This window comes from Camelina sativa, chromosome 3 (assembly GCF_030686135.1).
Source record: "Camelina sativa cultivar CO46 ecotype springtype chromosome 3, ASM3068613v1".
NCBI classification, from domain to species: Eukaryota; Viridiplantae; Streptophyta; class Magnoliopsida; order Brassicales; family Brassicaceae; genus Camelina; species Camelina sativa.
In genome coordinates, this window is record NC_141882.1 from 16,464,664 (window position 1) to 16,477,814 (window position 13,151).

Genomic DNA, 13,151 nt, shown 5'->3' on the forward strand with positions numbered 1-13,151 from the left:
TCTTTTGTTTAATAACTCTTTATGCTATTTACGAACAACAACTGAACAACATGGGTTGTACAAAAACAAATGTTTTCAACAAACATAACATGGATGGTATCATGGGCTCGGTGATAACTTCAATTGCTTTTGTTTTTTTTTCTCTACAGCAACTTGAATTGTTTTCTTTTTTCGTCACTTACTTAATATTATATATATTTATTAATGCAGCATAATTTATGCTTTTTTGCCATATTGAATATTACTGAGACATCTACCTAATGTAACTATTTTTCTAATAACATTTTATTATAACGAGAATGAAATACACTTAACATACATAATTTTATAAAATTAACTAAAATTATGTAATACATTAGATAGAAACTCTACTCTATTTTTAAATTACTCTATTTTAGAGCAAAAAGTATAGTACATTGAGATGGTCTTAAGAGTATCAGTCCACTACTCGAGGACTATACTCATCCTGAAAGATTAATCGGATGTTATAAGTTCGGCTCCACTCTATCTTTACACTTAAAAATATAAAAAAATGTTTAATTACTTTAAATACATGCACGAAAATATTAGACAAATGCAAAAGCTTTTATCAACGCGAATAACTTCTTAGTGGAAAACTTAAAAATACAATTTCTTAAACCTGAATAATCCCATTATTACATTTTCCCCATACTTCTCTAACTAAATATGATATACTTGGTATATATATATATATATATATATATATATATATATATTTGTTCTCTAACTAAATATGAAATGTGTTGAGTTTCTATGTTACAATATTAGTATGTTTAAATCAATTAATACAACTAATATTAATATTCATTAATGGTCTTTGCAATTGGTATCATAGCCAACTTGTTATTTTTCTGTGGAAAAAATCCCTATATATTAATAGAGAAGCATTCTCAAGAAAATGTTGATGTGTTGTCGTTAGAGAGCTTAAAACAACAATAAATTTATTACCCTCATTTTTATGGATATTTACACATAATTAATATTGAATGATTAATGAATATTCCTTTTCAATTAATAAAAAAAGTAAAACATTTCAATTTGAAAATTTATTTCAATCATTTTTATAACATATTTAATTATTAAAATATAAAATTATTAGATCTAAAACGTTTTCATAACCAGAATTTATTCACCTATTAAAAAATTATGGATTACTATTCACATATTTAAATTTTCTAAAATAAAATCATCACAATAATCATTATTATAGGGAATTGACTTATTTAATACCACTGATATAATATTTTACGGATGAAACATATTCTTACTCAAAATTAAAAAAAAAGTTTTTTTAAAAAATCTTGCATAGATTGAAGAAAGAGCTGTTTATACATATATTTAGTTAATACATTATAGTTTGATGATCTAAACATATTCCCACGAGTTATATTTTTTTTTTACACAAACATATTTTAGATTCTTGAAAATAACTTTACTCAGAACTCTAATATTATCTGCATAGATTTATCCCGCACTGTGCGGATTGTTACCTAATAATAATATTAAGTTTGATGAATCCTCCAACATGAAAATAACAAAAAAAAAAAAAAACAGTTTCAAATTTGTTTCCAATTTCAGATATTTCTCTCTCCCCTTCCCTAACCTCGCGGTCAAGACTCGGAAGTTGAAACTCACGCGTTACAATTGCGCGTAGACGAATAAATGAAACCATATCCACTGAAACGAAAGAAAAAAAGGAGCAACAGTGACGCAAAAGCTAGACTTATTCCAAAGTTACGCGCCGCACCTAAACTCTACCTTCTTTACCGTTAGATCTTAGTCAAATTCAACAAAGTATCTAAATCCAACGATCAGGTTTACGTATCCGTGTTAAAAAATAATCACACGGTAGAAAAACAAAAAAATTCAACTAAAAGACAAAACAATCGGAGAAGAGAACAATCAGGTCTGGCTCTGCTGTGTCTCTTTGTCTAATTGTCTCCACTGAAAATTTTCAATTCAATTTCACCGACTGAGCCATTTCGCCGTTGAGAAGAGAAGAAACAACCGATGCAATCAACTAATGTCGGCGACGGAAGTGGTGAGGACGGTGGACGAGGAGGAGGAGGAGGAGGAGAGATGAGTCGAAGTGGGTTATCTCGGATCCGTTCAGCTCCAGCTACTTGGATTGAAACCCTACTTGAAGAAGAAGAGGGAGATGGTTTGAAACCTAATCTTTGTTTAACAGAGCTTCTTACTGGTAACAACAACAACAACGCTGGTGTGATAACGAGTCGTGATTCGTTCGAGTTCCCGAGTTCTGTTGAGCAGGGTTTGTATAGTACTACTCACCAAGGTGGTGGCTTTCACCGTCAGAATAGTTCTCCGGCGGATTTTCTTAGTGGGTCTTGTGCTGGGACTGATGGGTTTTTCTCTAATTTTGGGATTTCGGCGAGTTATGATTACTTGTCGCCGAACGTTGACATTTCTCCGACCAAACGGTCTAGGGATATGGATGAAGCACACTTCTCTTCTCAGATGGTAAGATTCTCTCAAGTATTTAGTACTAAGTCAGATTCAACCTGCCAAAAAGATGTGAACTTTATTGAATGATCTTTTGTTTACTTTATTGTCAACTTGTCTGAATTTTTATGGTCAAAATGCTGAGTTCAGGTTCTGACTTGAGTTCGATTGATACGGTTATTGTTTAATATGGGTGTTTGAATTGTTCGATTTGTGGAGACAATAAGGATGTAAAAGAGTAGTAGTAGTAGTAGTCTTGTCTAATTTGTCAACTTGCATTTGTTTGAAACAAAATCCCAGCAAGTTGCAGTTTTTTTTTTTTTTGTTTTCTTTGTTATCCTGTGGTTGTGTTGCGTAAAGCGTGTATTAGTTAGATGGCAGCACATAAAGTGCCTTCCATTAGTCACTGCTCAAAGTCCATTTTTGATGTATTGATCCTTACATGTAAGGTTTGCCATATCGGAAGATCGTGTAACTTGACTAGTTTCGGAATGGTGCCTCTTAGTTAGATAAGAAATGTTTTGATGGATACTAAACTCTGCCCTTTTGTTCTGTTGAGTAGAAAGAAGAGCAAATGAGTGGTGGGATATCAGGAATGATGGATATGAACATGGACAAGCTTCTTGAGGATTCAGTTCCTTGTAGGGTTCGTGCTAAACGAGGTTGTGCAACTCATCCTCGTAGCATTGCCGAGCGGGTATTTATTTTACTTTAAAACCTTGTGCTAGATGATGCTTTGCAGTAGTGATTTTGTTTCTGTCTCGTTCTTGTTTTGTTATTAAGCTTTCTTCCATTTATCGTTTTAGGTGAGGAGAACACGAATAAGCGATCGGATCAGGCGGCTGCAAGAACTTGTTCCTAACATGGATAAGGTAAAATTTCTTTTTACAGGGCAGACTGATTTCCAGTTCTCTTGGAATTTTTTTTATAAAAAAAGTTATGAAATGGGCCAAGATTATATATGCTTAATGCTTAAGCTTAGCTGTAAAGGAATTTTGATGTTAACTGTTGATGATTGTGAAGGCATTAATGGAACTTCAAAACTATCTACTCCATAGTCCATAAACCATGATTGTGTGCAGTCTTTCAATCAAGATTCCGTGTATTATATCTGATTAGTTTGCCTTTTTATATTGAAATCAAACTTTTTGACGTTTCTGAAACTCTGGGAGATTTGTATAGCGATGGTGATTCGGGTTCGTTTGTTTTATTTGTTGCAGCAAACCAACACTGCAGACATGTTGGAAGAAGCTGTGGAGTATGTGAAGACTCTTCAAAGCCAGATCCAGGTTTATCTACATATATATATATATATACTAGTTGATTAGTAACACAAATTTATAGAAGAAAATTTTCAGGCTTTGCATTTATTTGATCATTTTATTTGGTATTGAAATTTAATGCAGGAGTTGACAGAGCAGCAGAAGAGGTGCATATGCAAACCTAAAGAAGAACAATAATGTTTCCTTTAGGATTGATATATAATTTGTATTTTTAAAAATCTAAAAAATGGTGATGATCTGTTCGAAAATTCCAAACATGATCATATATTGAACTAGAAAAGAAAAAAAAAATAGATGATTTGATGTATGAATTTTAGCTGTAAAATTTTGTACAATAAGGAAAAAAGTTTTAAAGAGCTAATATATAGAAGTATTTTCTTTATACAAGTGAGGAGAATATATTCTGATAGTGTTATCTGTTTTATCTATCTGTGTTGGTATAGATTTTGTTGTATGTTGAAACTGTAGAGGGAAAATTAAGAAACAGGAGCTGATTTGGTTTCATGTGAGAAGTGACAAAAAATATAGTCTGCTCAAAACAAATCTTTGAAAGAATAAAAAGAATATTCGGAAAGAGCTGAACTTGTGAGATGTGACTATTCTCAATATTGTCACACTAGCTAGTAGTAGCCAATACCCATATGCATTAAGCAATACACATTTTATTTTTTTCTTTTTAAAGTTTTAATCCAAAAAAATAGTATTATTTTAAACTTTTCGAGACAGTCAGCGGCCATGTTCGTTTGATATACGAACAACACCATCAATCTCAACAGAAAGCGCCACATATATACTTGAATTTGTAATTAACATCCTTCTTCGAACTGTTAGACTTACGTCTTCTTTTAACTTCGTATGAAGTTGAATTTCATCTTTACTTCGTCTCTTTTGCTTTCCTCATTTCTCCAATCTATATGAGTATTTTCATAAAAACTCAGTAAGATAAATCAAAGCAATAAAGAGCATGATATTCTAGAAGTTTGGTGGTTTTGTTCTATGCTACCAATATTCTAAAATACGTTAGGCGCTAGTAAGACGGTGCACCACCGTTTAGCATATAGCCGTATACGCGGCTGTATATAGGGTAAATATATTTTATTAAAAATATATATAGATATGATAAATTAGAAATATATTACATATAAATAATTAAATATGTATAATAAAACAAAGTAAATATTAAAATCTTTGCAAAAATATTCATGAAATTGTCAAACCAATAGTATCAACCTTATATTCTAACCCCAAGTAGTCTAAATAATTGAAATAGGAAAACTAAAATAGAAAGATAAAGCAATTTTAAACTTCAAGTTCTTCTTTTCCGTCAACTTGTAGAATTTGGTCATCGTCAGACTCGCAATCAATATCAACAAATTCTTTCATTGTTGGATATGAAATCATCTTCATCATCTAACTCTCTAATTTGATCTGCATCATCAATTGTTGATCGAAATGGTTATTCTTCACCTATATCACCTTGTGAACCAAATTGTGAGTCCTCTCAATCATTGGAAATCCCATCAACTAACCATGATCTGCAGGTCAATTGGTGACAGCTTGCCCTGTGGGAAGGTTGTTAAAGGGTGGGGACCAGGGTTCGAGGAACGCCTGACGCACCAATAACCTACTCGTGGCATTAGGATCGATGCCCTGCAGAGCCAGCTTGGAGTCCGTTTGGGCAGCTAGCAGGGGGCTAGCGGGGTCCGCGGATGGTCAGTTGGGGCAGCTAGCAGTAAGGCTAGTAGGGTCCACGGGACAGGTTGCTACATAAAAATCATCAATTGGTGGCAACTTGTCCTGTGGGAAGGTTGATAAAAGGGTGATGACCAGGGTTCGAGGAACGCCTGACGCACCAATAACCTAATGGTGGATTGGGATATCCACAGTGATGGGTTAGAATCGATGCCCTGCAGGGCCAGCTTGGGGTCCGTTGGGACGGCTAGCATAACCCATCTGTCACAGACTCTTTGTACTGTCTACACATTAAATTCAAAAACGGATCTCCTTTGATAGTTTTCATACTCCTCAAATTATTTGATAGAAAAAAAATAAGTGAAAGAAGAATACCTGGATCATAATCCTCCTTCTGGCAGTCTAGGATGGCCAATGGTTTTCCAAAGTTCCCTTCTATGTCTTCGTAAATCGCCGGTTCAGAATTGATGACTTGACATTGTGTGATGACATCATCTGGGAAAAATGTAGAAACACACTTAAAGACTGCATTTAATACCTCATCATTGGTCGATTGGCTTGAATCTTTATAGAAATAGTATGGATTCAACAAATAACCTGTCAGATGCAAAGGATTGTCAAGTCGACCATTAGTCCTTTTTTCAATGATATTCAATATCGGCTTAACATTTTTTTCCACATCTTTTAATCCATCACTGGTCTGTTTCTTTGCTTCTATTAGTTCTCCATGCAAGAATTCCATTATAGGCTTTTTATCTCAATCAACAAGTCAAAGCAGTTTGACCAATGGTCCAAAAACTTTCAAGCACATTATCTGTAACAACCCGTCCCGTAGACCCTACTATCTGATCAATTGGTGACAGCTTATCCTGTGGGAAGGTTGTTAAAGGGTGGAGAACAAGGTTCGAGGAACGCCTGGTGCACCAATAACATACTGGTGGATTTGGATATCTACAGTGAGGGGTTATGATCGATGCCCTGCAGGGCCATCTTGGGGCCTATGGGGGCAAGCTAGCAATGGCTAGTGGGTTCCACGGGACGGGTTGTTACATTATCACCCCATTCCAAAATTTAACACTCATCACTATGTTAAATGCCTTTATTCTTTTGGAATGTTTCGACCATTTACAGTTTCTCGACTCACCGCTAGAAAACATGGCTGCTAGTTGATCCCTCTTATCTAAGAGACTTTGCAAAGTAAGAAACGATGATGCAAATCTAGTAACACCAGGTTTGACAATGTCTGTCCTATTTGTGAATGTTCTCATCAACGCCAATGTCTTATGATGAGCATTTAAGAAGATTGTGAATTCTTTCGCCATATGAATTGTACCTTTGAACCTTGTTAGTTTTAATATGTGTTCTAGCATCAAATTGATGGAGTGAATCGCACTTGATGTCGAAATATATTGGGCTTGATCTCTTTCATTTTTTTTTGCCGCAGCCATATTGTTAGTGGCATTATCAGTAACCACTTGAACTACATTCTCTTCACCAATCTCCTCAATGCATGATTTATGTGGTGTGATTTGGGCAGATATTAACATTTAAACGTATGTTATAATTTTTGTTCATTTATAGATAATTTTTTGGTTTTATTCCTCGAATAGTAACAACTATTACATTTGTTTGTTTTGCAGGATTTATCAATAGTAAGGCCCAACACGTATACAAAAATATTTAACAATAGTAAGGCCCATTTTGATTTTAGGTGTAGGTTAATAGGAAAAACACGCGGGCCCCACACCTAAAATCAAAATTTTGATTGTTTTTAAAGGCAATTTTGTCCTTTGTGATTTCATTTAAGTGTTTCCTTTCTTAATAATTCAGTGGCAATTTGAGTAATTAGATCAATAATTTTGGACATTCTCTAATTTGTACTTCTCTTTTAATTATAAGAAGCTGTTTAGAAATTTGATCATTGTTAGAAAGTGGCTTAGATTTATGTCACATGTGACTGAGGTTTTTTATGTCATAATTGACAAACTTTTTGACTAATTCTTATTTTGGAAATAAACTATATATATATATATATATCTAAATATATATTCTTTTGTACAAAATACATACATAATATAAATGTAGAATAGTATTTCTACTGATATTATATTTTTAAAACTAATAATTTCAAATATTGATAATTATGATAGAACTTTGACTAATAGAGTTTATTCCAAAAACAAGACAATAAATACTCAAGAAAATGGTGGATTACATATTTGACTCAGTTCTTGTAATTAAGTATTTTTCAATTATGACATAAACTCTCGGTCAAATATGACATAAACTCTAAGTCAGTTTACAACAATGGTCGAATTTCCAAATATTAATTTGATAAAGTTTTAACTAATTTTTGTGTATTTAATATTTAGTATCATCTTTTATTTATATAATGTCTGTCTTTCACTAAAAAAACAAACATATTCTTTAGCTAACAAAAAGAAAAAGAAAAAGAAAATTAAGTTTACAGTTCGTCCTCTTTTAGTGATTAGACCCTTTTTTTTTTAATTTTGTCTCCAACATTAGTTTGAGAAAGCCAAAGGAAACCAAAATTTTAACATGAAAAAGATAGAAAATTATGCAGACCGCATGGTTACATTCTACAGACACAAACAAAAGATCTACACTAAGCTCAATGAGCTGTCCCGTCTTTGTGGTGTTGATGTTGGGTTTCTTGTGTACTCCAACAGTGGAATTGCATACACATTCAGCAGCCCATCCTTCGAAGTGGTTGCAAATCGGTTTCTCAACGGTAAGGGCTCTTCGTCAACCTCACTACTGCAACAATCGAACATAAATGTTCAACGTTAAGAGAAGATGGAAGAACTCTGCAAAGTCTACAACAGTATTTCAGAGAAGGCTGATGCGGAGAAACAGAAAGGGATGGCCATGGCAAAGGCTGAGGCGGAGACACTGCCAGTGGAGAAGGACACATGATGGAGAGTCGATCCAACAACGGTTAAGGATATGGAAGTCCTAAAGCAGTTGTTGGAGAAGTATGAAGATCTCTATGAGAAACTATGTGACGAGGTTGTTTCAAAGAACCAAATAGAAAATGCACCGTAGATTTCATTTAGTGGATCATCTGTTTCATTCAAGTTCCCGGCCCTAAATGTTACTCTTTTCATTTCAAAATTGTTGTCATTCTATAATAGTTTTTTGTTTCAACTTAGTGTTCGTTTTTGTTTTTAATATTACATTGTTATTTTTAATCAAGAATTATTTTATTTTGTCTCTTGTTAAATGAATAAAATATTAAATCGTTTGAAATTCTAATAGTCAAATAAGAAAAAACATAACATATATCTATTTTTAAAACTTGTGCAAAAAAATCTTAAATGATAACTAATTTGAAGATATCTTAATGCTTTATAAAACCTATTTTTCCTATAAAAGTTACTTATGTAAAATTTATTGAGTGATAGTGGCTTTCAGATTTGTTGATGTGTTTCGTAAAATATTCTATCATAAAGCCAAACTAAACCACCAAAATCAATGCAAAGAATTGATCAAAAACATTCTACATAAGATTATAGAATGATGATCATAGAATGGTTTTGATCAATTCTTTGCATTATTTGCATTGATTTTTGTGGTTTCGTTTGGCTTTCTAATAGAATAGTTGACGAAACACATCAATAAATCTGAAAGACACTATCACTCAATGAACTCTTCCACATAAGTAATTTTGTCGGAACAAGAGGTTTTATAAAACATTAAGATATCTTCAAATTAGTTATCATTTCAGATTATTTCTCACAATTTTAAAAAATGGACAAATGTTATGTTTTTTCTTATTTGACTATTAGAATTTCAAACTATTTAATATTTTATTCATTTCATAAAGGGTAAATGAAATAATTCTCGATTTAAAATAACAATGTAAAATTGAAATTGAAAACGACAACCTAGTTGAAACAAAAACTAAACATAGAATGACAACAATTTTTGAAATGGAAAGAGTAACATTTAGGGCCGGGATCTTGAATGAAACAGATGTTCCACTAAATTAAATCTACGGTGCATTTTCTATTTGGTTCTTTGAAACAACCTCTTCATGAAGTTTCTCATAGAGATCTTCACATTTCTCCAACAACTGCTTTAGGACTTCCATGTCCTTAATCGTTGTTGGATCGACTCTCCACCACGTGTCCTTCTCCACTGGCAGTGTCTCCGCCTCAGCCTTTGCCATGACCATCCCTTTATGTTTCTCCGCATCAGACTTCTCTAAAATACTGTTGTAGACTTTGCAGAGTTCTTCCATCTTCTCTTTATGTTGAACATCTATGTTCGATTGTTGTAGTAGTGAGGTTGACGAAGAGCCCTCACCGTTGAGAAACCGCTTTGCAATGATTTTGAAGGATGGGCTACCGAATGTGTATGTGATTCCACTGTTGGAGTACACAAGAAACCCAACATCAGCACCACAAAGAAGAGACAGCTCACTGAGCTTAGTGTAGATCTTTTGTTTGCGTTTGTAGAACGTAATCGTGCCGTCTACATAATTTTCTATCTTTTTCATGTTAATTTTTTGGTTTCCTTTGGTTTTTCTCGAACTCATGTTGGAGACAAATATAAAACAAAGGTTTTAATCACTAAAACAGGACAAACTGTAAACTTAATTTGTTTTTCTTTTTCTTTTTGTTAGCTAAAGAATATGTTTATTTTTTCTGAGTGGAAGACTGACATTATATAAATAAAAGATGGTAGTAAATATTAAATTCATAAAACTTGGTCAAAACTTTATCAAATCAATATTTGGAAATTCGACAATTATTGTAAACTGACTTAGAGTTTATGTCATATTTGACTACTTATTGAAAAATATTTAATTACAAGAACTTAGTCAAATATGTAATCCACTGTTTTCTTGACTACTTATTGTCCAGTTTTTGGTATAAACTCTATTAGTCAGAGTTCTATCATAATTATCAATATCTGATATTATTAGCTTTAAAAAATATAATATTTGTAGATATACTATTCTGAATAAATAATTAGAAATATATATATATATATATGTAAAAATAATTAATCTATTTATTCATGATAAAATCTTGACTCATAGAGTTTATTTCCAAAATCAGAATTAGTGTGGAGCCGAATGGGCTCACACCTTCGGGGTGACGGTCTTGGTGTGCAACGAGGACTTTGCGATCTACTAGTAGGGGTGAATTGTGACACCCTGGTTTAAGGACATGTATGGGTTTAAACAAATTGATTTGGCCACCTATGTCACCAAACGACACTTATCTTTTTGGTTAAGGGTCCTAATAGAACTCCAGAGTTGAGTATGCTTGAGCTGGAGTAGTCTGATGATGAGTCACCTACCAGGAAGTGATTGTTGAAACTGTACGAGTAAGGACAAAACACAGGGAAAGATCATTTGGTGATTTATAGGAACGGTAAACAAGTCTATAAAAGCCTACAAGACGTAGCAAACCGACCGTCGGATATGGATTGGCTAATGGGCTTAGTGAGAGGACGTGAGAATCATTAAGGAAGGTGGGACCATGGACTGGGATTGGAAATGAGGCCTACTAAGAGGTGAAGGTCGGGGCACCAAGTGGTATCAAATCCGAACCCAGATGAGTGTGAATTCGAGTGGACTCACACGGGGTGATGGTCTTGGTGTGCAGCGAGGACATTGTGATCTGTTAATGAGGGTGAATTATAACACCTTTGTTTCAGAGAGTTGCGAAGATGTTTAAAAGAATTGATTTTGCCACCTATGTCACCAAAGTGCAATTATCTTTTCGGTCAAGGGTCCTGAGAGAACTCCAGAGTTAAGCGTGATTGAGCTGGAGTAGTCTCAAGATGAGTGACCTTCCGGGAAGTGATTTTCGGAACTATGCGAGTGAGGAGAAAACACAGCGAAAGATCATGTGGTGATTTGTAAGGACGGTAAAAAAAGTCTTAAACCCTCCTGGACGTAGCATACCGACTGTCGGATATGGATGACCTCACGGACCTAGTGAAAGAACGTGAGACTCATTAAGAAATGTGAGTCCACCAAAAGGTGGCGGTCGGGGCGTTACACTATTATAGACAAAAATTAATATAACTGTAGAAAATAAACAAAAATCATGAAAATTAGAGAGTAAATGTTGTATTTGTAAAATACTCCCACACCTTTAAATCCTAAATAGTATTTGTTAGATATAATACAAGTTATGTAGGCTAGGTATCAAATTGTAGCTTCACAAATTTGAAAAACTTATAAACTTGAAGGAAATGTAAGAAATATATATATATATATATATATATATATATATATACTAAAGATATACATGCTAGAGTGAGTATTCAAATCCACAATGAATCAGAAAAAACCACGATAGTTTATGATGCACTAAGTTGACGTTGTGCTTGATCTCAAAGTCATCTTTCAAATGACAAATCATAGTATAGATATTCTCATAAATATTATTATGTGTTTTAAAATATTTTATATATGTTATACATTCATATATATATATATATTATATTTGAAAATAAATATTTTATAAATTATAATTGGAAAAGGCAAAACACAATTGAATACAAATTGTTATTTATCTAGAATAGCCGAAAAATACTATAATGTAAACAAGAATAGAATTATGTAGATGAATTACCTGCAACTCATTTGTTGAAAAAGATTCATGGGCATGCGTCATGTGGACTAGAAATGTGGATCCTTCGATAATTTGATGATGACTAGTTTCTTACAACATAAATCACATAATTTATAGAGTATGGAGTTAAATCTAAAATGTAAAGACTTTTATAGATATGTAGTAACATATCTAAAAAATATATTTTTCTTTTTATATAAGATTTTGTAATTGTCATGTTGTTGATATTCAATTAATTTGTTTCGATAAAAGGTGTATAGTATAGTTGAACATTGACTAGCAAATAGACTATCTTTGATTGTTTGACTAGCCAAGAAATGATATGAAGAATAATGACTATTACATGCTTTCTCCATTTCAAAATAGTTATCATTTTATAATTAATCTTTTGTTTCATTTTTAGTCGTAGTTCTCGTTTTCCAGTATCACTTTCACTAAAACATTATTTTATGTATTTCTTATTAAACAATTAAAATATTACATACTTTGGAATTCTAATAGTCCAACAAGGGTACCATCTATTTTTTTAATTTGTGTGAAACAATTTAAAACGAAAACTAATTTGAATCAGAGAAAATATTATCTTAAATGTCAACATATATAAACTTATTAGGCAGAATAATATCATTTGTTACCGGATTTAGTTTTGATATGTTATAACTTATAACAAGTTTTTTTCTTGTGCAGCCCGCTATAACAAGTTCATAACATTGAATAATTAAGGGGAGTGTTTTAAAATATTAATTTTACATGAGTGATGATTATCTATTACATTGAAATAATGTCTCTTTTTTTGTGCACCAAATTCTCACTACAAGAAAACATGCTATTTATGACTCCAAATTTCGTCCCAAAATAGTCGCAAATATGTTATATACGACAACATATTTGCGACTATTTGAGATGGTCGTTAAAAATTGGTCGCAAATTTTTTTGGTCCCAAGATAGTCGCAAAATACCGACTACTATGTGACCTCATTTTAGAGTCTTAAATTTGAGACTATGTTAATACTCTAGTATGTAGTCATATATTAGAGACTAATTAGTTACGTATATCTATAGTGAATATTTTGTG

General features: G+C 32.7%; 2 protein-coding genes and 1 pseudogene across 2 annotated transcripts; 2 read left to right on the top strand and 1 right to left on the bottom strand.

Annotated features, from left to right (window-relative positions):
- The first annotated feature begins 1,686 nt into the window (after positions 1 to 1,686).
- On the top strand, positions 1,687 to 4,128 carry LOC104777468 (transcription factor bHLH80-like). Its single transcript, XM_087506187.1, has 5 exons — positions 1,687 to 2,502; positions 3,047 to 3,181; positions 3,291 to 3,356; positions 3,705 to 3,773; positions 3,891 to 4,128. The coding sequence occupies exons 1-5, from the start codon at positions 2,032 to 2,034 to the stop codon at positions 3,942 to 3,944; spliced, it is 795 nt and encodes a 264-aa protein (XP_087362313.1). The 5' UTR covers positions 1,687 to 2,031; the 3' UTR covers positions 3,945 to 4,128.
- A 3,890-nt stretch (positions 4,129 to 8,018) lies between these two features.
- On the top strand, positions 8,019 to 8,525 carry LOC104779098 (agamous-like MADS-box protein AGL61; annotated as a pseudogene).
- An 822-nt stretch (positions 8,526 to 9,347) lies between these two features.
- On the bottom strand, positions 9,348 to 10,064 carry LOC104779099 (agamous-like MADS-box protein AGL61). The gene has a single exon (XM_010503492.2). The coding sequence runs from the start codon at positions 10,018 to 10,020 to the stop codon at positions 9,475 to 9,477; it is 546 nt and encodes a 181-aa protein (XP_010501794.2). The 5' UTR covers positions 10,021 to 10,064; the 3' UTR covers positions 9,348 to 9,474.
- Positions 10,065 to 13,151: the final 3,087 nt, after the last annotated feature.

What these genes read in the sequence shown, in the direction of transcription:
- LOC104777468 (XM_087506187.1), top strand. Translation starts at nt 2,032, where the DNA reads ATGCAATCAACTAATGTCGGCGACGGAAGTGGTGAGGACGGTGGACGA. An exon ending in CACACTTCTCTTCTCAGATG is followed by an intron (nt 2,503 to 3,046) that starts GTAAGATTCTCT and finishes TCTGTTGAGTAG; the next exon opens with AAAGAAGAGCAAATGAGTGG. An exon ending in CTCTTCAAAGCCAGATCCAG is followed by an intron (nt 3,774 to 3,890) that starts GTTTATCTACAT and finishes AATTTAATGCAG; the next exon opens with GAGTTGACAGAGCAGCAGAA.
- LOC104779099 (XM_010503492.2), bottom strand. Translation starts at nt 10,020, where the DNA reads ATGAGTTCGAGAAAAACCAAAGGAAACCAAAAAATTAACATGAAAAAG.